Below are 26,131 nucleotides of genomic sequence, written 5' to 3'. Positions count from 1 at the left end.
TCATCTTAGTTATAAATTAAATAGGTGCTATTTTTCTGATTTTATATTCTGTGAACTGATTTAAATTTAACGTAAGTTCAAATTTAATTGGTAGGTTATCACACTGGCATCTAAAAATTACATCAGTGCTATAACACAGTCTTTTGAAATATGAATAATTAGTATAATTACCTATTTTGGTGACAACTAAATGTAATGAATCATTACTAATGATGTATATTGTTATTGCACGAATTTGTATTATCAGGTGGGCGCGTGCACATAACATCGATCTCGACGAACTACCTGCAGAAGGCCGTAGTGATCGCCGTGAGATACTCCGCCGCGAGGAGACAGTTCGGGGAGGAGGGCGCCGCTGAGGAGACACCAGTACTACTCTACCAGCAGCAGGTAGCTGGGTTTAACTCATTCCCATCTGAGTCCGTCCCATTCCCACCTGACCAAGGGACAGCTGGGACTATTCCCATACCTACATATGATTTTATAATCATTTTTATCCACTTCATGTGACCTAGGCGTGAGTATGTATTTAATTTATTTTTATCTAAGCCTATCAGGGACAAAATATATATTACCCTCGCGATCTATAATCGTCAGAATAGAATAATTGCCAAGGAATAAATGACAGAGTAAGCGTCAAGTTTACGTTTATGCTGTTATTTCGTACCTTCTGTAATAAAGTAGCTAAGTAGGTAGGTAATAACAAATGTGTGTGCTATGTTATGTACTTATAGCAAATCCGGCTGCTGCCGTACCTGGCGGCCACGTTCGCGATGCGCGTCTTCTGCAACTGGTTCGGAGAGGCGCACGTCAGGATGTCCATCGATAATATTATGGGTAACAGCTGCTTATTATTATCTTATTACCCTCATTAATACCTACCTTTATTGTATTCACTGATTTTCTAATTTAAAGCAAAATAATAAGATTTTCCACAATGTAGGTACATTTTTGGTGTCGATCGATCATATTTTTTGTCCACTGTGACATCGAGAGTCGTAGACTGGATCGAGAAAAATAATTAAGTATACAAGTTCATAAAAGCTCTTTGAGAATTGCGATTTGTAGGGGACACGCCCGGACCAGGCCCGGACAGATGAATGACAGCATTTTTTCCCGGGTCTTTCTTCGCTCTCGCTCGGCTGATACTCAAAATTCCATCTTAGAGGTTTCGGTACTTGAAATTCCTATAAAAACTTTTCTACAAGTACAATAACTGTTTTTTATTTAATTGGTTATGCAGGGGTTCCGAGGAATGAGTTACCTTAGAGCGTTTCCACATTGTCCGATCCGATATCGCATGTCGCAGGAAGTAAAATGTAAGATACCTATATGTGTTTCTCTGTATTTATTTATGCATTTAATAAATCATTATTACTAAAAAACGATAAATAACGCAAAAAAGGCTGACTTAATGCCAATGGCACTCTCCTGCAGCTGTTTTTGTCATAGGCGCCTTCCGACATCCGATATCGGAAAGGCGCTTCCGATAAATTCAGCCATGTCGGAGCCCTCTGTCAGCTGTCGGACCGATAATATTTGGTTGTGTGCGTATGTGTACCTATGCATAATGCTCGTTGTAGTGTGCGTGACCGCTAAGCTAATGTCGGCGTCCGGGCGCGCACCGCGCGGCCCGACTACGCGGATGTAGGATCCTACATCCGATTTCGGATCGGACAATGTGAAAACGCTCTTAATGTTTAAAAGCGCCCCTTGTTGCCGGTAAGGTTCGGAGTCCGCGGAGCTGGCGGCGGCGCGCGGCGTGGAGATGCACGCGCTGTCGTCGGCCGTGAAGCCCGTGTGCGGCTGGACGGCGCGCGACGGCATACAGAACTGCCGCGAGTGCACGGGCGGACACGGGTACCTTAAAGGTTGTACATTTATCATAGAGTAACATTTCGATCTTAAAATATTCCTTTTAAACACTGCAATATACCGGGTGTGCGAATTTGTGTTATACTTAAAGATAAAGATAAATGATAAAAGATTTTTTACTTGACTATACTATGACTATAAAGTTACACGGGAGTTCATTTGCAGCCGCCGGCATCGGCGAGCTTCGCGACGACAACGACGCCAACTGCACCTACGAGGGCGAGAACAGCATGCTGCTCCAGCAGACCAGCAACTGGCTCCTCAATGTTTGGGGCAAGAAGGATCGACCGGGCTTCGCCGACACGCCGTTCGGCTCCATACGGTTCCTCGCCGGGGCTCAGGATTTACTGGCCGAGACCTGCAAGTGGAACGGCGAGGAGATCGTGCAGCCGGCCAGTTAGTACATGCTCGTGATATTAGACTTCTGGATGTATTCCCATTTGTTCCGGCCCCAGGACTTCCAGAGGCGATCTTCCGAATGTGCAGCAATACGAATACAACTGTAATTAATACAACAGAAGTTGTCGAATCAGCGAGTAAACCGTCTTACCAGGTTTAGTTGGTAATAAAAAAACAACGGGTTGCACTCTGGGAGTGCCGACAGAAGTGCAAACTCAATGACTAGTCCAAAATGTCTGCAGCACTCAAATCAAAATCAAAAATATTTATTGAAGTGAAAACTTCTTTAGCGGCGCTGAGCGCTTTTTGAGGTGGGGTAAAAATGATAAACTCGTAACGTAACGTAACGCTGACGTAATGCGTCACGGACAATGTTATTCACCAAAGAACTTTAGTCATAACGTATCATAATAAGGTCAATTATTTAAAACTGGACTTTTATATTAAGCAATAAAACTCAATGTCAATCTTGAACGGGTTGAAATACGAGGATCTCACAGTTACATTCTAACTTTATATCACTCAAATATAATTCAATAAAGCTACATCTTGATGAAATCGCTAATAAAAGTGAACTCTAGTACTGGTGAATAAAACTCAAAATATCATGACCAAATATATTTAGATGCGAGGTCTGCAAGGTAACTTTACAATTTCTGTTCGAATTTTAAACAATTAATTATCACTTCAAAAATAGTTGTCATTGTCAATAAAATTGATTGTAATGTCACCTGTCGACAATGTCAGTGTCACGTGTTTCTATAAATAATATCGTCTGGAATGGAAAATTAGTTTATTTTAAATCCCTAAATCATTAATTTTAAAATACCTACGCTATAAATTTGTGAAAGCTGATTCCAGAAATCTGCCTAAGTTATATAATATAACTTAGTTTTATTGGAGTATGTATCCATATAGCATCCAACTCCAACCATAACTTGCCTGAAATCAGGGGAGCAAAAATACAAATGTAAGTTACCTACATCATATATATTTTAACTGATTCGATTTGTAAGAAGATTAGATTCATAAAATCGTTACAAGCGTCCATTGCTAAAGGTAGCTTAGCACCCAGTGAGTACTTTCTCCCGCTTGTCACCATTGTTTGGATATTGTACTATACTACTATATTAGGAACATGCCAATTATGCTAATTATATCCTATTATTTCAGGTCATCGAAATTCAGCCCAGGAGAAGGTCAAACTAAGGTCATAAGGATATTTGTTGAAATATCTTCAATCCTCAATTATTATATCGCAGCAAATGTCGGAAATCGTTTAAAAACCTTATATATTAATGCCTTATATATTAACGCGAGTTTAGTGACCGCGCACATAATCTCATACTAGAGATTTTGCACACATATGTATGTAGATTTAAGTACTTTTTGGGAAATAAATAGATTTAATTTTTTTTTTTTTTTTTTTTTTCGAAATAGAACATTTAAAAAAATGAACAATCCTAATTATACATAGTGAAATAATATTATGCCATATTATGGTAAAATAAGGAATGAGACTGAAAACTTTGTATACAATCCATTGTACCCTTATTTATGCAAATAAACATTTTTGATTTTGATTTGAGTGCTGCAGACATTTTGGACTAGTCATTGAGTTTTCACTTATGTCGGCACTCCCGGAGTGCAACCCGTTGTTTTTTGCATAAATAAGGGTACAATGGGTTGTATACAAAGTTTTCAGTCTCATTCCTTATTTTACCATAATATGGCATAATATTATTTCACTATGTATAATTAGGATTGTTCATTTTTTTAAATGTTCTATTTCGAAAAGCATTAATATATAAGGTTTTTAAACGATTTCCGACATTTGCTGCGATATAATAATTGAGGATTGAAGATATTTCAACAAATATCCTTATGACCTTAGTTTGACCTTCTCCTGGGCTGAATTTCGATGACCTGAAATAATAGGATATAATTAGCATAATTGGCATGTTCCTAATATAGTAGTATAGTACAATATCCAAACAATGGTGACAAGCGGGAGAAAGTACTCACTGGGTGCTAAGCTACCTTTAGCAATGGACGCTTGTAACGATTTTATGAATCTAATCTTCTTACAAATCGAATCAGTTAAAATATATATGATGTAGGTAACTTACATTTGTATTTTTGCTCCCCTGATTTCAGGCAAGTTATGGTTGGAGTTGGATGCTATATGGATACATACTCCAATAAAACTAAGTTATATTATATAACTTAGGCAGATTTCTGGAATCAGCTTTCACAAATTTATAGCGTAGGTATTTTAAAATTAATGATTTAGGGATTCAAAATGAACGAATTTTCCATTCCAGACGATATTATTTATAGAAACACGTGACACTGACATTGTCGACAGGTGACATTACAATCAATTTTATTGACAATGACAATTAACTATTTTTGAAGTGAAAATTAATTGTTTAAAATTCGAACAGAAATTGTAAAGTTACCTTGCAGACCTCGCATCTAAATATATTTGGTCATGATATTTTGAGTTTTATTCACCAGTACTAGAGTTCACTTTTATTAGCGATTTCATCAAGATGTAGCTTTATTGAATTATATTTGAGTGATATAAAGTTAGAATGTAACTGTGAGATCCTCGTATTTTAACCCGTTCAAGATAAGAACATTGAGTTTTATTGCTTAATATAAAAGTCCAGTTTTAAATAATTGACCTTATTATGATACGTTATGACTAAAGTTCTTTGGTAAATAACATTGTCCGTGACACATGACGTCAGCGTTACGTTACGTTACGAGTTCATCATTTTTACCCCACCTCAAAAAGTGCTCAGCGCCGCTAAAGAAGTTTTCACTTCAAAAAGAGCTTTGTCAGTATATTGACAGCGACATCGGTGGCAATGAGAAATAATTTGGTTAAGTGTCATGCCTATTATTAAATAGTGTTTATATTTGTGTTCAGACGTGGTGCACATGTACGCGTGGCTGACGACGTACATGCTGAAGCTGACCGCGGAGAAGGTGTCACGACTCAAGGGTCAGGGCAACAGCAGCTACCAAGTGAGGAACGACTCGCAGTCCTACACCGCCGTCACATTGTCAGTGGTCTACGGGGAGGTACGTACATAGAGAAGGTGTCACGACTCAAGGGTCAGGGCAAGAGCAGCTACCAAGTGAGGAACGACTCGCGGTCCTACATCGCTGTCACATTGTCAGTGGTCTACGGGGAGGTACGTACATAGAGAAGGTGTCACGACTCAAGGGTCAGGGCAAGAGCAGCTACCAAGTGAGGAACGACTCGCAGTCCTACAGCTACACCGCCGTTACATTGTCAGTGGTCTACGGGGAGGTACGTACATAGAGAAGGTGTCACGACTCAAGGGTCAGGGCAACAGCAGCTACCAAGTGAGGAACGACTCGCAGTCCTACACCGCCGTCACATTGTCAGTGGTCTACGGGGAGGTACGTACATAGAGAAGGTGTCACGACTCAAGGGTCAGGGCAAGAGCAGCTACCAAGTGAGGAACGACTCGCGGTCCTACATCGCTGTCACATTGTCAGTGGTCTACGGGGAGGTACGTACATAGAGAAGGTGTCACGACTCAAGGGTCAGGGCAAGAGCAGCTACCAAGTGAGGAACGACTCGCAGTCCTACAGCTACACCGCCGTTACATTGTCAGTGGTCTACGGGGAGGTACGTACATAGAGAAGGTGTCACGACTCAAGGGTCAGGGCAAGAGCAGCTACCAAGTGAGGAACGACTCGCGGTCCTACACCGCCGTCACATTGTCAGTGGTCTACGGGGAGGTACGGACAAAGAATTCGACGGTTTCATTTATATTTTAAGCTTTGCGACCAGTTTAACTAGATAGTACTCTCACTCACATAATATTAGATGCAAACAGTATTAAATAAATATCTGTTGTTGTGATACTTGTGATTGGCATATGGCACCGACACCTTTCGATTTGTCGAGGTAATGGGGATATCATATTATGTGACATCTCGCTGGCCCAATATTACAGGGTTCTATGATTCACTTTTATCGAACTGAAATTTGAACATTGTCATAGTGACATTAAGTCGAATTTCAATCTTGAAAATAATATTGGGCCAGCGATCTGTGAACGCCCCATGTGACCGCCGCCATAAATTGGATAGTTTGTAAATGAAGCAGGGATAGATGAGAATTATTCATATGAGTGCATCCATTCCGATCTGTGCCCAGCGGGGACAAATGAGAATACACCTTCTATCGTTGTATTCTTATTTGGGCTCGCTGGGGACAGGTCGGCATAGTTTGGTTTCCATTTGTGACGTGAGCCAGGCGTGTCAGACGGGACAAATGTCTCACAAATGTTAAGGGCACTATTCCCGCTTGTCCTTGGCGACCGCAGATGGTTGATGTTGTTACTATGAATGAGTAATTAATTTAAGCTACTGTTATTTAGTATCGTCGTTATTTTCAGCATTTCATCTTGAATCACTTTTACCAAACGGCGCTCGCGTTCGAAGATGCGGCGTGTAAGGCCGTGCTGCTGAAACTGGTGGCGTTGTACGGCGCCTTCATGCTCGAGAGGCACATGGCCACTTTATACATTGTAAGTTCCTAATAAGAACACGAACAACATTTTTTTTGTATTTATTTTATTCGGACAAATGAGTTTTAGTTGTTACTATAAATATATATTTCTATTTTATATAAATCTGTTAATAAACAACGAAAATGCAAAAAATGTTGCGCTAAAGAGTTTTGAATAAAATCCACTAAATAATGTTTACTTAAAGCTTGACCAGGAATATATGATCACGCGCCACATCATGTGTTGCGGAATTACACTGGAATTGTTTTTCCTGCTATACTGAACTGTCACCCTAATATTCATGAGAAGAACAGCGCCCTCTTGACAATTATCATATATTACTGGTCAGGCTCTACATATGTATGTATGTATGTATTTACTTTATTGTACATATAAATAAAAACACGAGAAACACAGTTACAGAGTCAATTAAATACAACAAAGGCGAACTTATCCCTGAATGGGATCTCTTCCAGTCAACCTTTGAGGAAATGAGTAGGACAGAAGTAACGATGAATGACAAACAAAAGCGTACAATCCCTAAAATAAAAGAAATGCAAGTTTTGAATACACATTACTCCAAATATACATAAATAGAAATATAACAATACAAGAATACATATAAAGCCTGACAACAGTTTATTTGACCCTCGCCATGTTGCGGATTTTCAATGGTACTAATTTCTTTTACTGGCAACAAGTACTCTTTGACAACGAACGTTGGATGTCACCGAATGTCACCGATGTAAAAAAACGGAAAATATCTACGAATATATTCAAATATAAACGGTTTTATTACAAAAATGCCAAAAATATTACCAAAGATGCGAAAAAAATTGTAGTGAATGCAATCAAATACTTACAGCTTAAAAAAGACGAAGGATTACATAGCATTCCAATAAACAATGTTTTAAAGTTGGTTGTTGACATGACCGGTATTGACATTTTATAGTGCGGTTTTGTTGAACTGGTTTAAACTTTAATATTTCATTTAAGGTTTATGTAGATCGATGATAAAAATCCTATAATCGAATTGGAGACTGAACGTTTTATAATCGAGGTTGGTGGTCCTGAAAGCGACACAACATCTGATGAAAATCAGACTTCGTCAAAGTCAGAAAACGAAGAATATATATTATAAATATTGAATATTTAGAATCCGATTTTGACGAATAGGTAAATTGAAAGAACCGAATTTTCTGTAAGCAATGTTTTGACATTATACGAGTACCTATCAACATGAAGCCAATGCCCACTACCCCGATTATACATGACGTATTGCCATACGTAAGCTGTTTGCAGCGACACTATCTATCAGGGTTAAATAAACTGTTGTCAGGCCTTACATATATATATATATATATATATATATATATATATATATATATATATATATGAATATATATATATATATATATATATTCATATAAATAAAAATAAATAAATACTCAACATATACTATAAATAGATACCTATATAGATAATAATTCGAACCAGAAAAGTAAAGGAAACATACATACACTACACACATACATATACTACATTTAAATGTGTTTCGGGACTTTCGGTAACTCAGCTGTGTTTCATATCTCAAATAGTATGTAGAAATACTAAAATGGCTGTGTCGTATTAGTTAATTTATTACCGAATCATCCTGTGCTTTTGCATAAACTTTGCACTAAAATAACGGCCGGGTTGGACATAGGTGTCATATAATGGCACTGTTATAAAAACAGACTGTCATAGCCCGAATCGAATTTATCTTTAGATGGTAACATTAGTTTTCGTTGTATTATTTGTAGGGTGGGTTCTTCTCCGCGAATCAAGGCTTGCTTCTGCGGGAGGGAATCCTGTCACTGTGCGCGGAGCTGTCGTCTGAAGCCGTGTCTCTAGCCGACACGCTCGCGCCGCCGGATTGGTGCCTCAACTCTGTGCTCGGATACGCCGACGGCGAGGTACGTACCATGTTGTACCAATTTTTTGTAACCATTAAATCAACATAGCTGTCCCCTAAAGGCAGATGGGAACCTTTTCCGACTTGTCCCCGGTGTCCTTCGCGGCGTCCACAGATATGAAACTATATCCGACCGTAACTTCCGTAAGAGGCAAATTATAGAGATGATTCCTTTCCATATACTAACTCAAGTATATAATTGCGCTATTGTTGGCTAAGTTCGGCATTAAAGCCTGCCATCTGTCGGCAGGTGTACAAGCACATCCAGGACGGCATCCTCACGTACCCCGGAGCCCTGGTGCGGCCGCAGTGGTGGCGCGACGTCGTGCACTGGGACACCTACGTCCCCGCCAAGCTCTAGACACACACACACACAAACACAGCTGGTATAGTCCATAAAATACAAGGAGACATCACAATTTATAAGTTATTTATTTGACTCTGACTTGATAAAAATATATGTACAACAATTGTAATAGCCCTTTTAAATGAATAAAAATATTCCATTAGAAACCTTTCTTCTATTGAACAATCTTTACCTTCTAAGTATACCAGTTTGGGGAGGCGCCACAAAAATGAAATTTCTAGAACTTGAAAGAGCTCAAAGATCTCTATTAAAAGTAATTCATTTCAAGCCTTTTAGATACCCTACCATAGACCTGTATAAGCTATCCGACGTTTTATCTGTTAGAAAACTATACATTCTTTTTACCACTTTAAGACGGCACAAATCTTTGCATTTTGAATCCATTGTACAAAATAGAAGAAGAAAAGATAATATTTTACCAACCACGTCTATTAACACTACCTTTGCGAGTAGACAATTCACCACTAGATCTGCTAAATTGTATAACTTCATCAATAAACAAATAAACATTTACCATTTACCTTATTATGAATGCAAAAAATATATAATGGACTGGATTAAGTCGAAAACATACCATAATATAGAAAACATATTACTAAACATTGCTGAAATTGAATAAATTTACTTATATACATACATCCAATGCACATAAATACGAAAAGGAAAGAACATACATCATACATAGATCATAGATACACCGAACTCATGTTTTATATATTAAGTATTTCAGGAGAATATGTTTTGTTATAGTTTGTATTTCATTATATTTTATTATAATAAAATTAAGAGTGATTGTTAAAATAAGAGAAGAGCAGTACCTCTTAACACAGGTAATAATTTACTTAAAAAGAGGTACTTAATACAATAATGTTATCTGTAATTTACTCTTGATTGAATAAATAATTTTGATTTGATTTGATTTTTTTTAGATTTTAAGTCCAATATATGTAATGATTATCACATTAGCTACCGACAAACGATGTATGATGCATTCCATATATATTTTATGTTAAAACGAAAGAATAATAAAAAGCTAGAAGTAATAAAATACCTGTTGTATTCCTATCTGTCCCCGCCTCGGCCACGTGGTGCGGGCCTGCGGGGACAGACGTTAATATTGGGAATACGACAGTGGCGCCTTAAATTACTCATTTTACTGATTCTGTTCAATACTTAAATATACCTACTATTTTTATTTGTTATTAAAAAAACAGTTGCTTTTAAAATATTCAGAATGATGTTCAATATTTTCTTTGTTAAGTACTTTAGTTTATACTTAGTTATAATAAGTATGTATAAGTAATAATTTTACAATCGGAATATATTTTTGTTACTAATTAATCTACCAAGATCTACCTACAATTATACACGGTTATGGTTACCTAATAAATGTTTTTATACAAGGGTTACATTTTATTTCATTAAATTATTTCCTGTAGACTTATATCTAGTCTAGAGGGCAATACGGTCTCATTATAAATGTATGGAACTAATTTGTAAGTCGTCCGCCTCTCGAAGTTTGTAATTGGACGTGCATACGGAATGAGCGCTCGCTGTCAATCACCGACCGACGAGAGCGTAGGCTGAGGGTAAGGTATAGGTGGGTACTCGTTTTTTTACCGAATTTCTGTTACTGAAGAAGTCTAGTCTAGTCGTTTTTCTGGTGGAGATATGTTGAAATGTGTGCTTTTTGGGCTCATCGTAATTTCAAGGCAAGTATTGCAGTGATAATTCAAAATATTTAGAGAGTACTCTGCATTATAAACACCTTAACCGTCTACTTAATTTCGATGAAGCGAGACAAGGTCTAAAAATTATGAGTAAAGAGTGTCGCCTAACAAATTGAACTCCATGTTTAAAAAGAAAATATTTGTTATTCAAGCAAATTTCATAAAGGACATAAGCTGACCCGCAATCCGTGTTATACAGGGTGATCAATCCAAATGGATCAGTATGGAGAAGTGAGAAACTATGAGAGATAGCGAAATCTGTTCTTAGGAACCATGGCTTCGATTTTAGATTTAAGAATAATGGCATTAATTTTTTTTTTAATCTATCAGACATAACCGAGATTCGAACCTGGTCATTGGTCAATATTCTTTATGTAATCGCGAGTAGTATTTGTTTGTATGGCAACTTTTAAACGATGCGTGATAGGTGGGGGGTGCTCGACCAAATATCATAGAGGGCCCCGAGACAAAACAAACTACATTAAAAAAAAATCAAAATGGCCGACTTTTTTTTTAATTTTTTCAAGTTGGGTCGAGCGCGCTGAGTTTCGGCATGCGGCGAGCCTGGGGGCCCAAGATTACCATGTCAAAAAATTTTTTTGGAAAAATCCAAAATGGCGGCGGACACGGGCATAGTCAAATTTCCAAGTAGGTTAAGCGAGCCCGAAGGTCGGAAGCTTCAGGCCGGGAGGCCGAAGGCCGACTTCGGCGGAAGGCCGAAGGCCCGGAGCCTCCACCCCGACTCCCAAAACGCGAGGCCGAAGGCCGAGCAGCGTGAATGCGGTGCTCCCAAGCGTTCTACCAAGTCAACTGTCTTGATGAGCGAAGCCGGCGGGCCGAATGCCCGACGGCGAAGCGCCAAGGCTTGCGAAGGCCGAAGGCCCGAAGCGTCACACGAGAGGGGGAAGTTGGAGCTTTAACACTACCCAACACTTTTCCTATTGGGAGTCGCGTTTTGGGAGTCGGGGTGGAGCGGCCTGAAGCTCGCCCTTCGGGCTCGCTTAACCTACTTGGAAATTTGAGTTTGCCCGTGTCCACCGCCATTTTGGATTTTTCCAAAAAATTTTTTTGTCATGGAAATCTTGGGCCCCCAGGCTCGCCGCATGCCAAATCTCAGCGCGCTCGGACCAACTTAAAAAAAAGAAATTGGCCATTGTGAATTTTTTTAATGTAGTTTGTTTTGTCTAGGGGCCCTCTATGATATTTGGTCGAGCACCCCCCACCTATCACGCATCGTTTAAAAGTCGCCATACAAACAAATACTACACGCGATTACACATAAAGAATATTGACCAGGTTCGAATCCCGGTTATGTATGATAGATTAAAAAAAAATTGAATGCCATTATTTTTAAATCTAAAATCGACGCCATGGTTCCTAAGAACAGATTTCGCTATCTCTTATAGTTTCTGACTTCTCCATACTGACCCATTTGGATTGATCACCCTATTCACCCTGTATACCTACTCTAAATGGATGTTTATGTTCTAGTGCGCACGCAGCGCTCTCCCCCATAATAAGAGGCGTGGACGAGAGCGGGGAGCTGGAGCGGGTGCTCATCGAGCTGCTGGACGGCGTGGCGCGTGACGTCACGTGCGTCGCCGTCGTGTGCGACGCCGCGCACCTCGGCGTGTGGGCGGGCTCGCTGTGGCGCCGCGCCGCCACGCTGCCCGTCGTCATGGTGAGGTGTACAAATCTGCCAGCCGGATTGCAGCTTATAAACCAGGGAATTTTAGAAACCCTAGGAAACTAACTGGAAGTAATTGTTTTATGGTTACTAAATGTCTATTTACTATCGTGAAAACGTGACTCATTCTAGACGTACCTAGAACCTCACCTCGTGAAAGTTCTCTGATAGGTTTATTGTACTTTGATCTCTTTCATAATTTTCCCTAATATACGTGTAACCTCGCGGGTGCCGTCGTGTTGTAGATAGTGGTGGAAGAGTACGAGGACCTGCTGTCGCCGAACTTCGACACGCTGGAGTCGCTGCGGCGGGCGCGCAAGGACGGCTGCAACGTGTACGTCGTTCTGCTGGCCAACGGGCTGCAAGCTGCGAGGCTGTTGCGGTTCGGGGACAGGTACGAGGGCTTTTCGAGTCTGTTATTTGCCTCTCCGAGAACTAGTCAAGTTGCAACAATCCAACCACTTACGCGAGTAAGTATAACGGGTTAGCACTGATCGACTAGCACGTTCTTTTCGCGGATTAGCAAAGTAATATTTTGGTTTTAATTAAACTGCATGGCGTCTACAGTTGTTGTACTGTGTAAGTTGGGCAAGAGTAGTAATTGTCAGGCATTAGTAGTCTAATGCATATGTCGTAGGCCGATCGTACGATCAGGCAGATCGTAATGTTCCTGTGTAATGTTTTGACGATAGTCACATTAACTCAATAGATAGGTAGGATAGGTTCGTTAGGTTGCTTCAGATGCCCGAAGGGCAAACTGCCCACAAATAGGAGCCCCGCGTAGCGGGGCTCCGTCGACTCAGGGAAGGAGTCAAAGATTTTCACGTTTCACGATATGCCTAGGAATTTCACGATATGCCTGATCTTACGATCGGCCACCGACACATACTTAGATTAAGTAGCATATGTTAGGTACCTATTACTGTCTAATGGTTCGAGCAATTTTTCGCAAAGCGGGTGGATCGGCTGCGTAACGTAACTTAACTGAGCACGAAGATAAAATAAATATGCTGTCTGAAGTAAGTAACCTGTGTGTTATAATAACGATCTAGAGAATTATTCGGGGTTTCACCCCGATGTTCAAGATTAATCTTGATTGTCCTGTATATCGCAGGCACCGCATCCTGGACACGCGCGCCAAGTACATCATGCTGCACGACTTCCGGCTGTTCCACAGCGAGCTGCACTACCTGTGGAAGCGTATTGTCAACGTGCTGTTCCTGCGCTACCACAAGAAGGTGCTCGGCTTCAGCAAGAGCAAGGCCTGGTTCGACCTCTCCACCGTGCCCTTCCCCAACCCGATCAAGGCCGTCTTTGTGTCCAGGAGGGTGGATATTTGGAGGAATGGGAGGTTTCACTACAACAGGTTGGTAACCAAAAGACTATTGGTGTACTAAACAAAGTAACTATCCATTAACGACAAACTATCCGTTCCTAGAATTAATATGACTACTACGGGGATAGAACCCTTTAGAGGAAATGAATTCCATACTTATTTAATAGTTTGCCTGAAGCCCTAAGACGTGAAAATAATAAGCCTATGTTTTAGCATGTTTTTTTTTAAAACACTACCATAATATACGTATTGTAGTATTACTAAGTTACATAACTAAAGACTGATGACCCCCCCCCCCCCTACAGTCAAACTCATTGTTGAGTTTTGCGGGGCTATGACAATTTTTTTAAGAATACCCTTGCAATATCGGGTGGTTTCCAATTCCGGAACTGATTTCCGATATTGGATTCCAATTCCGGAATTCCGGAACTGGTTCCGGAATTAGGGTTTATCATCATTTTATGAGATTTTTTTGTAAAAACCATCTAGAGTTGTGAAATTCTGAACTTTACGTTTATTAAAGTTAGTATTGTTTAAGATAAATTTAATTTGAAGTACATTTTTTATTCACCTCTTATTTTACCGTTACCACCTTATTAAAGAATACTTGGTTACTTTTATTCACTTCTACGATACGGGGTATTTATTTGGAAACCATAGTTGCTAGCAAACAATTCGATGCATAATTTTATAAAATAGTTAAATTTAACAGCTTCCTGCTCTTCCTAACCTAGTAGGTAATGGTGTTGTTTTTGTTTAAGAAGTTGAAGGTCTAAGTTTGCCTTTTTTCTTCCTAGTTCCTAATTATAATTCAGAATATCATATATTATGTGCTTCTACGGCATGTGAAATCGTTGATAGAGAAAACCTCTTTCTCTCTGAATCGACGATAAATAGGCCAAATATTTTTAAATTTCAATTCTAAAAATTCGCTATGTAGGATTCAGACTATTCTAAGCAAGTAAATCTGCCGTGCTAACAACATACGCAGTAATCGCAGTTGAAAAGTCATGCAATTGTTTATGTTGTTCTCTTTGAATAAGTTCTTTATTTAAATGATGATTTTCATGCAAGCACTGCACATCGAATAAGCAGGGCAGAAATCCCATTGCTTTATTTTTTTTTGTATTATTGTGAGCCCATATTGTCCCACTGTAAGTAAAAATATATACTATAGTTCATTAAATGACTAAGAGACACGTAATAACGACAAAAACAACAGTATAGTGTAGTTTCTTAACAATTTTCAATAATAAACGTATTAAAACATAAAAAAAGTACTTAAATCCAATTCCGGAATTTTCGATATTCAGTGGTATCAATTCCGGAATTGTAATATCGGAAAATTTGTCCGAGATTCCGGAATTCCGGAATGCAAGCCCTATACCCCTGTATTTTATAAAAAAAAATTAACGAGCATTTCGGGGTGTCTTCATAAAAACTTCCTTACCAGGAGATAAAATTCCCGGTTTACGATATCTACCTCCTGTTATCACACATCAGCTAGTCTCAGGATCAATTTTTTTTTGGATATTTGGGAATTAAAAACGCTGAACGATATCCTGGATCCGCGCCTGAAACTAGTAGGCCCAGTAAGGGGTCTTAATTCATGAATACTGATGATGACTTCATTAATATTGCAGGCCCTTGTTTGCAGACAAGACTAGGAATCTGAACGCGGAGGTGCTGAACGTGGTGTACCTGGACCACGTGCCCTCCGTGGTCGTCGTGAAGAACAACGACACCAATAAGATTGGAGGCGTCGAGATTGAAGTAAGGTATCAAGTGATAATACACCGACTTGGCAAGCGATGTTATTCCCATTCCCACGTGACCGCCGCTATACACGAGGCGGAAAAGACAGGAATTTCCATTTTCCACCAACAACTCGACAAATTCCTTTAAAAAATTGAGTAGCGTTCTATATTTTGTCAATAACCCAGAGTTCGCTTAGATGGATTCTATTACCTATCCGGGCCCGGGTAGTTAACTTTCCTATTATTTTTGTGTTTTCGACTACGGTGCAAAACTGGGAATAGGTACTTTTGCACTCGCATGTTTCCACAGATCCTGAACACATTGGCGGAGAAGATGAATTTCAAGCCTAATCTATACCAGTCGGTGAACGCTGAGTATCACAAGTGGGGACAGAAGCAAGCTAATGGCTCATTCTCAGGTAACTTCTTAAACGGGTGTATAGGTACCTACGGAATCCTCGCTAGTTAACGAACAGCCTGCCGCTACCGCTATCCCTACTTATTTAGCCTAAGAGAAGCTTTACGAATCCTTAATGATTGCCTCTTATTTCTCTGAGGCCTGATCGGCGAGATGGTGAGCGGCGCGGACGCGGCGCTGGGCAACCTGCAGTACACGCCCTACCACCTCGAGCTCATGGACCTCAGCATCCCATACACGGCACAATGCTTCACGTTCCTCACGCCGGAGGCGCTCACCGACAACTCCTGGAAGACACTCATCTTGCCCTTCAAGTGAGTGACCGGTGGACCTCAGTATCCCATGTAGCTACACCACAATGCTTCCTTCCTCCAGAGGCTCTCCGACAGAGTGAGAGTGCAGCTTAGAAACTATCTACATTCGCTTGTCCCATTCATTCCGTACCCCTGTAGCTCTGATTTTCACGTGCTTTCTTTTGACATATCTCACAGTAGGTATTGACTACACCTTTAATTCTCATCCAACGTCACACGATTTTAAGATTTTCCTCCCCCCTCCTTGTGACACCTGGTCACATTTGGCAACCCAACATATTATCTATAGCACAACGTACCTACAGCGCAAATTATACCTAATATAAAAAAAATAACTGTCAGCTACAGGTGAAGTTAAAGTGACTTTACAAAGTTTATGACTCCCCCCTCCCACTTGTCACATTGTCGTGACCTCCTACCTCTCCCTAAACGTGACCGGTGTGACGTCATTAATGGAAAACCCCTTTCATTCCTGCGCAGAAACCGCACCATTAAAACCAGCATCTCCAAATTAATTTGCTGGAAATTCATAATTTGACGCCCTATATCCATTGAGTAAGAATTTATAGCAATGCGCATTGTAATAGTAGTTTGTGTTACAAGGGATTAAAATGATATATTTTTGTCAATGGCGTACATTGAATCCTGAGCGTAATGAGGGATTCAAGTGTTAACGCCCAAGACGAAATAATTTTGATACCGTGTGATACATACTGCTTTTCACATCAACTATGAGGAAAATAAAAAAATCTCAGTGTTGACACAATAACTTTTTTTTATGGCCTGGTTACGAGACCTTTAAGCCAAGACACAATCACGACGACACTACGATGTTGCTACTTTTTAATTTCTACTCTTTTTTGCCAGGCTGTATATACATACGATGTTCATAGTTAATTATATTAATATTTTATACTGGCAATGAAATGTTGTTGAACAGAAAAGTGGCACTTTGATCCCTCCTAGCAGGGAAGAAAAATCCATTTTCTGATTAGGTGATGTGAAAAAGCCATTAGGTACCGTCACTATACTTATACTGTGCTGTGCGTCAGGTGCCATTGGGGCTATTCATAAATTACGTAATTTCAAATTAGGGGGGGGGGGGGTCTGGACATCGGATGACGTAGGAGGAAATGGGGTCATTCGAAGCATGATTTGTGGATGATTTAGGGGGGGGGGTCAAAGATCGTCAAAAATCGATGACGTAATTTATGGACAGCCCCATGGTTCGTTCAAGAGTCCAACTTTATAAGAGAGATAGAAGAGATACCTAACTCTTATAGCTTGTCTATTAAATACGGTAATTTCGCAGACTATACATGTGGGTGGCTGTGCTGCTGGTCCTGCTCATGACGGGCGCCATTTTCCACGGGCTCGCGCGCTACTACATGCACCTGCTGGAGTACCAAAACGAGCACAAGATAATTACAGACAAACACGAGGATCAGGGTACGTTACCACTACGGGGCTATTCATAAATTACGTCATTTCAAACAGCCCCTACGTTAATAATCTCTCACATTCCAATGTCTTTGCAAACGAGCTATACCTAATAGCTATCACCTTTTCACAATGTCATCTCGGAAAAGTTTTTAATTTTCGCTTATGAATGCTTTGAAATCCTTGCACCGCCCAAGATTATTTTTATTGAACCCCTACTCGCTATGCTTGTTATGATATTCGGAAAGAGGTAAACATGAACTTTGCTATATAATACCTAATTGTTTAATCATTTTTAACCGACTTCAAATAAAAGGAAGAGGTTATCAATTACACCGTATTTTTTTTGTATGTATGTATGTAAGACGAAACAGAAGCTGAGTTTTAAATATTTTATAAATATAAATATACCCGTCTCGCTAACGGAAGCGGCACCTAAAAGTAGTGCGATAAGGACAAGGCGAAAAATCCTGCGTAAAAATCTCAAAAATCGAGGTTTCGTACTCCTCTGTTTCCTCCTCCAAAACTTAACCAATCGTAACCAAATTTGGACATCTAAATGATTATGAAATTATCTGTGTCGGACCGTTTTGCTTTTTTGGCTAATTGATATCCGTTTTGAATGCCACGCCTCTCATTGCGGCATAGTCAATTAGGCCATTTTGGCCATTTTTGAAGGGCTCTAGCGCCTTAAAAAACAAAAATATCATAAAAAGCAAAACGGTCCGACACAGATATTGACAATATTAATCTGTGTTAAAAAAATCATTGCTCTAGCTTCAAAAACCACGGAGGAAAACGAGGAGTACGTTTGTATGGAGAAATGACCACTCCCGTTGGCTCTTAAGTACCTCATAACTCCGTCATTGGTGAACCTATTTTTTCTTTTTCTTTTTTAGTAAGTACTCTTTTTTTATTGAAAATAACATGGAAATATAAAATATGCGTACCACAATACAAAGATTCGCCAAACTGCGGGGCAATTTGTTGGCGATTAGGAAAATTATTGTTTTGTTTGAAAGTAAAGGTACAGGTGGTCCAAACCTTGACGTCCAAAATTTTTTTTTGATTCCTTACATCGTGGGCTATCAGAATATACCCATGTATGTTAGCCGACTTTTCGTAGTTTTCGAGTTATGATTTTTGACGTGATATAACGTCTTATAAATCGATGAACACCGGTAGCATGCACGAAAAAGTGTCACGTTGTGGACAGATCTCCATGGTAACGTTGTGGACAGATCTCCATGGTAACGTTACATAATGGAATGGGAATGTTTTCTTATGACGTTATCACGCAAAATTATCGTCCGTAAACCGACTTTACAGACAACCATATTTTTACAATAGTAGAAGAGCCGGCCGCAAATTTTCTAACCGACTTGATACCACGATGAAATGCACAATGGTTTCCCATAAAAGTGATGCTAAGACCGAATTCGATAGTCTGCCACGGCGGATCTTGCCGAAAGTACGAAAAAGAAGGCCACTTCCGGTGCGAAAAAAGGGGGCTGATTTAACCCATCTGATACCGAAATAATAGTAATGGCAGCAGTTGATATTTACGTAGACACAGAAAAGCGAAGTCTGCCAGTATTTTTTTTGCCGGAAGTGCTTGGCAGACGCTCTCAAATGTGGCCACCAGGACCCCTAATTTAACCCATCTGATACCACCATGAAACCAATTCCAGTCGGTAGGTATGAACCCTCATGTCAGGAATATATAAGTCTGCCAAGGCTTTTCCTGCCGAAACACCTTGGCAGACGAGATTATGTGAGCAAGGTAACCATCGGTTACCCTACACTAACCCATCTGATACCACCATGAAACCAATTCCAGTCGGTAGGTATGAACCCCCATTTTAGGAATATATAAGTCTGCCAAGGTTTTTCCTGCCGAAACACCTTGGCAGACGAGATTATAAGCAAGATGACCATCGGTTACCGTACACTAACCCATCTGATACCGCGATGAAACCAATTCCAGTCGGTAGGTATGAACCCTCATTTCAGGAATATATAAGTCTGCCAGGGCTTTTCCTGCCGAAACACCTTGGCAGACGAGATTATGTTAGCAAGGTGTACATCAGTTACCCTACATCAACCCATTTGATACCACAATGAAACCAATTCCTGTCGGTAGGTATGAACCCCATTTCAGGAATATATAAGTCTGCCAAGGCTTTTCCTGCCGAAACACCTTGGCAGACGAGATTATAAGCAAGATGACTATCGGTTACCGTACATTAACCCATCTGATACCACCATGAAACCAATTCCAGTCGGTAGGTATGAACCCTCATTTCAGGAATATATAAGTCTGCCAAGGCTTTTCCTGCCGAAACACCTTGGCAGACGAGATTATGTTAGCAAGATGTACATCAGTTACATGAAACCAATTCCAGTCAGTAGGTATGAACCCGCATTTCAGGAATATATAAGTCTGCCAAGGCTAGGTCTTACCCATCTGATACCTTGTTTGACAAGTCCAGTCTGCCAAGTCAAGTCTGCCAAGGCCTTGGCATACTTATATATTCCTGAAATGCGGGTTCATACCTACTGACTGGAATTGGTTTCATGTAACTGATGTACATCTTGCTAACATAATCTCGTCTGCCAAGGTGTTTCGGCAGGAAAGGCCTTGGCAGACTAATATATTCCTGAAATGAGGGTTCATACCTACCGACTGGAATTGGTTTCATGGTGGTATCAGATGGGTTAGTATACGGTAACCGATGGTCATCTTGCTTATAATCTCGTCTGCCAAGGTGTTTCGGCAGGAAAAGCCCTGGCAGACTTACATATTCCTGAAATGGGGGTTCATACCTACCGACAGGAATTGGTTTCATGGTGGTATCAGATAGGTTGATGTAGGGTAACTGGTGTACACCTTGCTAACATAATCTCGTCTGCCAAGGTGTTTCGGCAGGAAAAGCCCTGGCCGACTTATATATTCCTGAAATGAGGGTTCATACCTACCGACTGGAATTGGTTTCATCGCGGTATCAGATGGGTTAGTGTACGGTAACCGATGGTCATCTTGCTTATAATCTCGTCTGCCAAGGTGTTTCGGCAGGAAAAGCCTTGGCAGACTTATATATTCCTGACATGAGGGTTCATACCTACCGACTGGAATTGGTTTCATGGTGGTATCAGATGGGTTAAATTAGGGGTCCTGGTGGCCACCTTTGAGAGCGTCTGCCAAGCACTTCCGGCAAAAAAAATACTGGCAGACTTCGCTTTTCTGTGTCTACATGTAAATTTCTAACTGCTGCCATTACTATTATTTCGGTATCAGATGGGTTAAATGAGCCCCCTTTTTTCGCACCGGAAGTGGCCTTCTTTTTCGTACTTTCGGCAAGTTCCGCCGTGGCAGACTATCGAATTCGGTCTTAGCATCACTTTTAGGGGAAACCATTGTGCATTTCATCGTGGTATCAAGTCGGTTAGAAAATTTGCGGCCGGCTCTTCTACTACAACTTAAAGTTTTGTTATGAAATTCCGGGGTTCCCATACGGGGTAGCTAAAAAATAACTGCATTCCCGTTGCCAGGAAGGTTTTGGAATTATACTGAGCAACTTTTACTATGGGAGCAACCCCGAAATCGCGAAAAAAAAATTTGGCTGTTTCATACATTTTGGCTGGTCCATTTTCTAAAAAAAATGGAAGGGTAATTTTTTTTTGGGAACCCCGGAATTTCATAACAAAAGTTAAAAGTTTAAAAAATCATAACTCGAAAACTACGAAAAATCGGCTAACATACATGGGGTATATTCTGATAGCCCACGACGTGAGGAATCTAAAAAAATTTTTGGACGTCAAGGTTTGGACCACCCTGTATAGTTCCAAGTTGGTCCCGTTTTTTATCAAATCCCAGTTCTGATGATGGGATCCATGAGGAATCCAGGGAACTCTTCGAATCTTATAGGCATACATATAGCGATTTTTGTGTTTTCATCAATAAAGCAAGTATTTACGTTCAGAAAAAGTCACATTTAATGAAATGGAACTACTGATGATGATCAAAACTGAACTCTTTAACGATGCATAGTTCACTTATTCGATTTAACCTGTTGGTTAAGTTTACTAAGCCAGTAAGATTTATAAAGAACATTTTTATCAAGGTATAGTCTGATGATGGATGAACACGAGGGATTGAGGGAACTCCTCAAATGTTATAAGCATAAATACAGCGATTTTTGAATTTTCATCAACAAACTAAGCATTTACAATTAAAAAGTGCCATTTGATAAAGTGGAACTGCTGATGAAGACTTGAAGTTGGTTTTACTTTTTTTATTTAAAGATTAATAAATAACTTTTTAACCCCGACGCAAAGAGTATAAGTTCAAGCCTTCAAGGGATAGGTAACAAAAACATGTTTGATCGTCTTCTCTCTCCTCTGATGTTTTACCAAATAAGTACATATATTCGAGTCACTGACCCCTGACCTGAACGAACTATAAATAGCACCTCGGTCCGAGGCTTTTATTACACCAAAGAAAATTGATTGTAATTATTTGCAGACTCAAAACCAGTCGGCGTATACCTGTTCGGCGAAGTGATCAACAGCATCCTGTACACGTACGGGATGCTGCTAGTGGTGTCGCTGCCCAAGCTGCCCTCGGGCTGGGCCGTGCGGCTGCTGACGGGCTGGTACTGGCTGTACTGCATCCTGCTCGTGGTGTCGTACCGCGCCAGCATGACCGCCATCCTCGCCAACCCCGCCCCCCGGGTCACCATCGACACCCTGAAGGAGCTCGTCGACAGTAAACTCCCCTGCGGCGGGTGGGGCACGGAAACCAAGCGTTTCTTTGAAGAATCTTTAGACGAAATCGGACAGAAGATCGGCGAAAGGTTCCAAACGATAGACGATCCGGACGAGGCCGCCGCTAAAGTCGCTCAAGGAGTCTACGCGTATTACGAAAACAAGTATTACTTGAAGTATTTAAGCGTTAAAAGGAAGAACTGGAATGTGAGCATGGAAACGCAGAACTCGACGAACACTACTACTATGAAACTAGCTTCTGATAGAGAGTTGCATATAATGACGGACTGTGTGGTCAATATACCGATATCTATAGGTTTCCATAAGAATTCCCCGTTGAAGCCCCTAGCTGATGTTTACATGCGACGCACGGTAGAAGTAGGCTTGGTCGAAAAGTGGCTGAATGACGCCATGTACCCTATCAGAGCGCTGGACACATTTGACAATGAAGTAAAAGCTCTCATGAACTTAAAAAAGCTGTATGGAGCTTTCGTAGCCCTCGCTATTGGATATTTTTTGAGCTTCATATGTCTGTTTGGGGAACTCATATATTGGAATTGCGTTGTCAAAAAAGATCCTAATTTTGACAAGTATGCTATGGACCTCTATTATATGAAGAAAAAATAATATCTTCGTTTTATAAAGTAAAAAAGTAAAGTAAATTATTTATTTGTATTAAATGTATTATGTATTTAAACTATACAATAAGATCATGATTTAAGTTAACATTTCTTTAAATCTAGTTCAGTCATAATTAGTCTTTAGAATGAACATACCAAATGAACTTGAGTCCAAATGTCTACACATAATAAATGCAGGGATGACGACATTGACTACAATTATTTCCCAACCCCTAGCAAAATAGATACCATAATTATACAGATAAATCACCATCTAATTACATTTCATAACATTAAAATACAAATTAGGCTACTAACAACTACAAACAGTATTCCTAATAAAATGGCATTATTATTTTACACATAGCCCTATATTTTAATGAACAATATGCTAAATGTGTGTTCATATTAGGGGTCATCCATTAATTACGTCACACGAATTTCTAGGTTTTTTGACCCCTCCCCCCCTCCTTGTCACACTTGGTCACATTTGGCAAACCCCTCCCCCCTAGTGTGACGTCACATTTTTTCTACGAAATCGCCAAATCGAAATAAGTAAGTACCTACCTAAGTATTATTAATATTTTTACAAAATATTTTTGACGATATAAATATTAGTAATTTTATAACCCAAAACTGCTTAGGAAAGAAAATTAAACGAATAATAACGATTATCGTTTTAAAAACTTGTTATTTAAAAGTACAACAATAAAATACTCCTCAGACTTCGTTCCGGGCACATTCCGTCAAACAAATTCAAGCACCTGATGAAACTAGCGGCTTCACCAAATTGCCAAGAGTGCAATAAAATAGAAGATGTTCACCATGTGTTGATGGAATGTGTCCGTAATGAGGCGCTGAGGAATGACATGACATTTATTAAATCTACCAACATAGGTAGTTGCAACATCGTCCTGGCATCGCCACTATCAGACGAGGCCAGGTTGATGTGCAAACTATACTTATATGTGATGTAGTGGTGTAGGTAATACTTCACTACTACATCATTAGATTCATTAGTCAAAAAGGATTTAAAAAAAAAAAAACAATAAAATAATTTAAATAAATTTTCGGTTACTGATGAAGTTAAAGTGACGTCACAAAGTTTATGTCTCCCCCCTCCCCCATGTCACAATATGTCACATTTTCTTGACCCCCTCCCTCCCCCTAAACGTGTGATGTAATTAATGGATGACCCCTTAAGACTACAGTGAGTACAGTCACTGAGAAATAAATACACAATTGAAGAAATAGGAGAAAGTCTGATATATGTTTGTATTTTGACTTGTCCTATATCACAAAAGACTGTACATTCAAGAATAGCAGATAAACAATTTAATTTTCACAGTAGAAAACCAGCCCCAGCAATGAGGAATCATTCATTGAACTATAAATTACATTAATGATCTTATTTTCAAATCAATGAATTAGAAGCTTGTAATGCTGTCATAATTTAAACAACCACTAATAATTAACATTAGCTGCAATTATTGTTTATTCTCTACTTTTACATTAGGGTCAGGGTTGAAGGCAGGTGGCAGCGCCCCCGGCGGGGCATTCTCTACAATCCAGGGATGCTGCAGCACAGTGGCGAGGGGCAGGCGGTTCTCCGGGTTCACCACCAGCAGGTTGCCCATGAGATCCTTTGCCTTTTCAGACACATACTCCGGATACTTAATTATTACATACCTAATTTTCAAATAAGTCTGATTTGAGTGCTTGGCGTCAAATGGAGGTAATCCTACAAGTAGCTCATAGCATAACACACCGAGACTCCAAATGTCAACTGCGTAGCTGTGGGGCTTCCCTTCAATCATCTCCGGTGATAAGTAGTCCAACGTTCCACAGAGTGTCATTCTTCTAGAGGACGGGGAGTGCACGGACCACCCAAAGTCAGCTATTTTCAGCTCTCCATTGTGTCCTATAAGTATATTCTCAGGTTTGATGTCGCGGTGTATCACTTTCTTGGCGTGGCAGTAGATGAGAGCCTTGGTGAGGTCGCGGATGTAGATGGCGGCAGTCTTCTCGTCGAAGCGGCCGCGCTGCTTGAGCAGCATGTAGAGCGCGCCGTGCTTGGCGTACTCCAGGATGAGGTAGATGCGCTTCTCGTCATGGAAGTAGCCGTACATGCGCAGGATGTTGGGGTGCCGCAGCCGGCACTGGATCTCCACCTCGCGCCGCACCTGGTGCTCGATGTCCGCGTCCAGGATCTGGCTCTTGAACAGCACTTTCAGCGCCACCACGTATCGGGACTCCTTTTCGCGCGCCAGATATACATTTCCAAATTTACCTTTGCCCAGTGCCCGCCCGAGGTCGAAGTCTGTCAGTGCCCAGGAACTTTTCTTCTCGTGTGCACTCTTCAGGCCCGCTGAAGTGGATTCCTTCGTGTCTGGGATGTTCGCTTTGGTGCTCGACTGCAGGGGGCGGCCTACTGGCAACGTTGGCACTTTGAAATTATCACCAGCGGGTTTCTTGTTCTCCATCTTTGTATAACAATGCAAGCACAGTGAGAAGCTTTCAAGATGTCCTTTTGTCACGCGAGCATTTCATAAGTTAACACTACATGAATATTCAGTAACCGTAAATAATGATTATAATTATTGATAAAATATTATTTCGTGGGATTTTTGGGAAACTCGGCAGTGAAATTCGTTTCAAATAAATAACGTATTTTGCTATCTGCAGCGATTTGAATGTGAATGTCAGCACATGTCAGTCAAAGAAGTATTGCCATACTGTGCACACTTTTAGGGAATTTATTTAAAAATATCGCCTGAAGTGAATCCTAAGCAAACAGAATAAAACTGTGCATTTCTTTCTACAAATAATATACTGGTACAATAAAGGTATATATTATTATAACAGAGCACATTGATTTTGTAAATGTGAATTTGTGAATAATGATAAT

At 40.1% G+C, this 26,131-nt stretch overlaps 3 protein-coding genes across 4 annotated transcripts in view; 2 read left to right on the top strand and 1 right to left on the bottom strand.

Moving 5' to 3' along the window:
- LOC134793010 (peroxisomal acyl-coenzyme A oxidase 3) overlaps positions 1-26,131 on the top strand; it is a 310,171-nt gene that overhangs the window by 8,050 nt on the left and 275,990 nt on the right. The window contains exons 7-14 of one of the 2 annotated variants that reach the window (XM_063764525.1): positions 248-390; positions 735-837; positions 1,728-1,871; positions 2,041-2,271; positions 5,213-5,367; positions 6,720-6,851; positions 8,636-8,788; positions 9,038-9,170. In XM_063764525.1, coding sequence (XP_063620595.1) covers positions 248-390; positions 735-837; positions 1,728-1,871; positions 2,041-2,271; positions 5,213-5,367; positions 6,720-6,851; positions 8,636-8,788; positions 9,038-9,148 — 1,172 coding nt within the window. In that variant the 3' untranslated portion in view covers positions 9,149-9,170. Of the gene's footprint in view, positions 1-247; positions 391-734; positions 838-1,727; positions 1,872-2,040; positions 2,272-5,212; positions 5,475-6,719; positions 6,852-8,635; positions 8,789-9,037; positions 9,171-26,131 lie in introns of those variants that run through there. The other variant, XM_063764524.1, reaches the window with a different exon arrangement.
- Positions 12,436-23,428, top strand: LOC134792999 (glutamate receptor ionotropic, delta-2). The gene is made up of 8 exons (XM_063764506.1): positions 12,436-12,565; positions 12,817-12,965; positions 13,686-13,937; positions 15,551-15,680; positions 15,975-16,083; positions 16,222-16,396; positions 17,709-17,845; positions 22,362-23,428. Exons 1-8 carry the CDS (start codon positions 12,563-12,565, stop codon positions 23,228-23,230), a joined length of 1,824 nt encoding a protein of 607 aa, XP_063620576.1. The 5' UTR covers positions 12,436-12,562; the 3' UTR covers positions 23,231-23,428.
- Positions 23,287-25,914, bottom strand: LOC134793000 (uncharacterized). Its single transcript, XM_063764507.1, has one exon. The coding sequence runs from the start codon at positions 25,704-25,706 to the stop codon at positions 24,711-24,713; it is 996 nt and encodes a 331-aa protein (XP_063620577.1). The 5' UTR covers positions 25,707-25,914; the 3' UTR covers positions 23,287-24,710.

This window comes from Cydia splendana, chromosome 8, assembly GCF_910591565.1.
Source record: "Cydia splendana chromosome 8, ilCydSple1.2, whole genome shotgun sequence".
In the NCBI taxonomy this organism is placed as follows: domain Eukaryota; kingdom Metazoa; phylum Arthropoda; class Insecta; order Lepidoptera; family Tortricidae; genus Cydia; species Cydia splendana.
Note: the sequence above shows the minus strand (reverse complement) of the source record. Positions and strands in the feature narration are given on the sequence as shown.

Excerpts from the sequence above, each read along its gene's own strand:
- LOC134793000 (XM_063764507.1), bottom strand. The coding sequence starts at position 25,706 with ATGGAGAACAAGAAACCCGCTGGTGATAATTTCAAAGTGCCAACGTTG.
- LOC134792999 (XM_063764506.1), top strand. Across the intron at positions 16,084-16,221 it reads AGCTAATGGCTCATTCTCAG|GCCTGATCGGCGAGATGGTG; the intron begins GTAACTTCTTAA and ends TATTTCTCTGAG. Across the intron at positions 17,846-22,361 it reads AGACAAACACGAGGATCAGG|ACTCAAAACCAGTCGGCGTA; the intron begins GTACGTTACCAC and ends AATTATTTGCAG.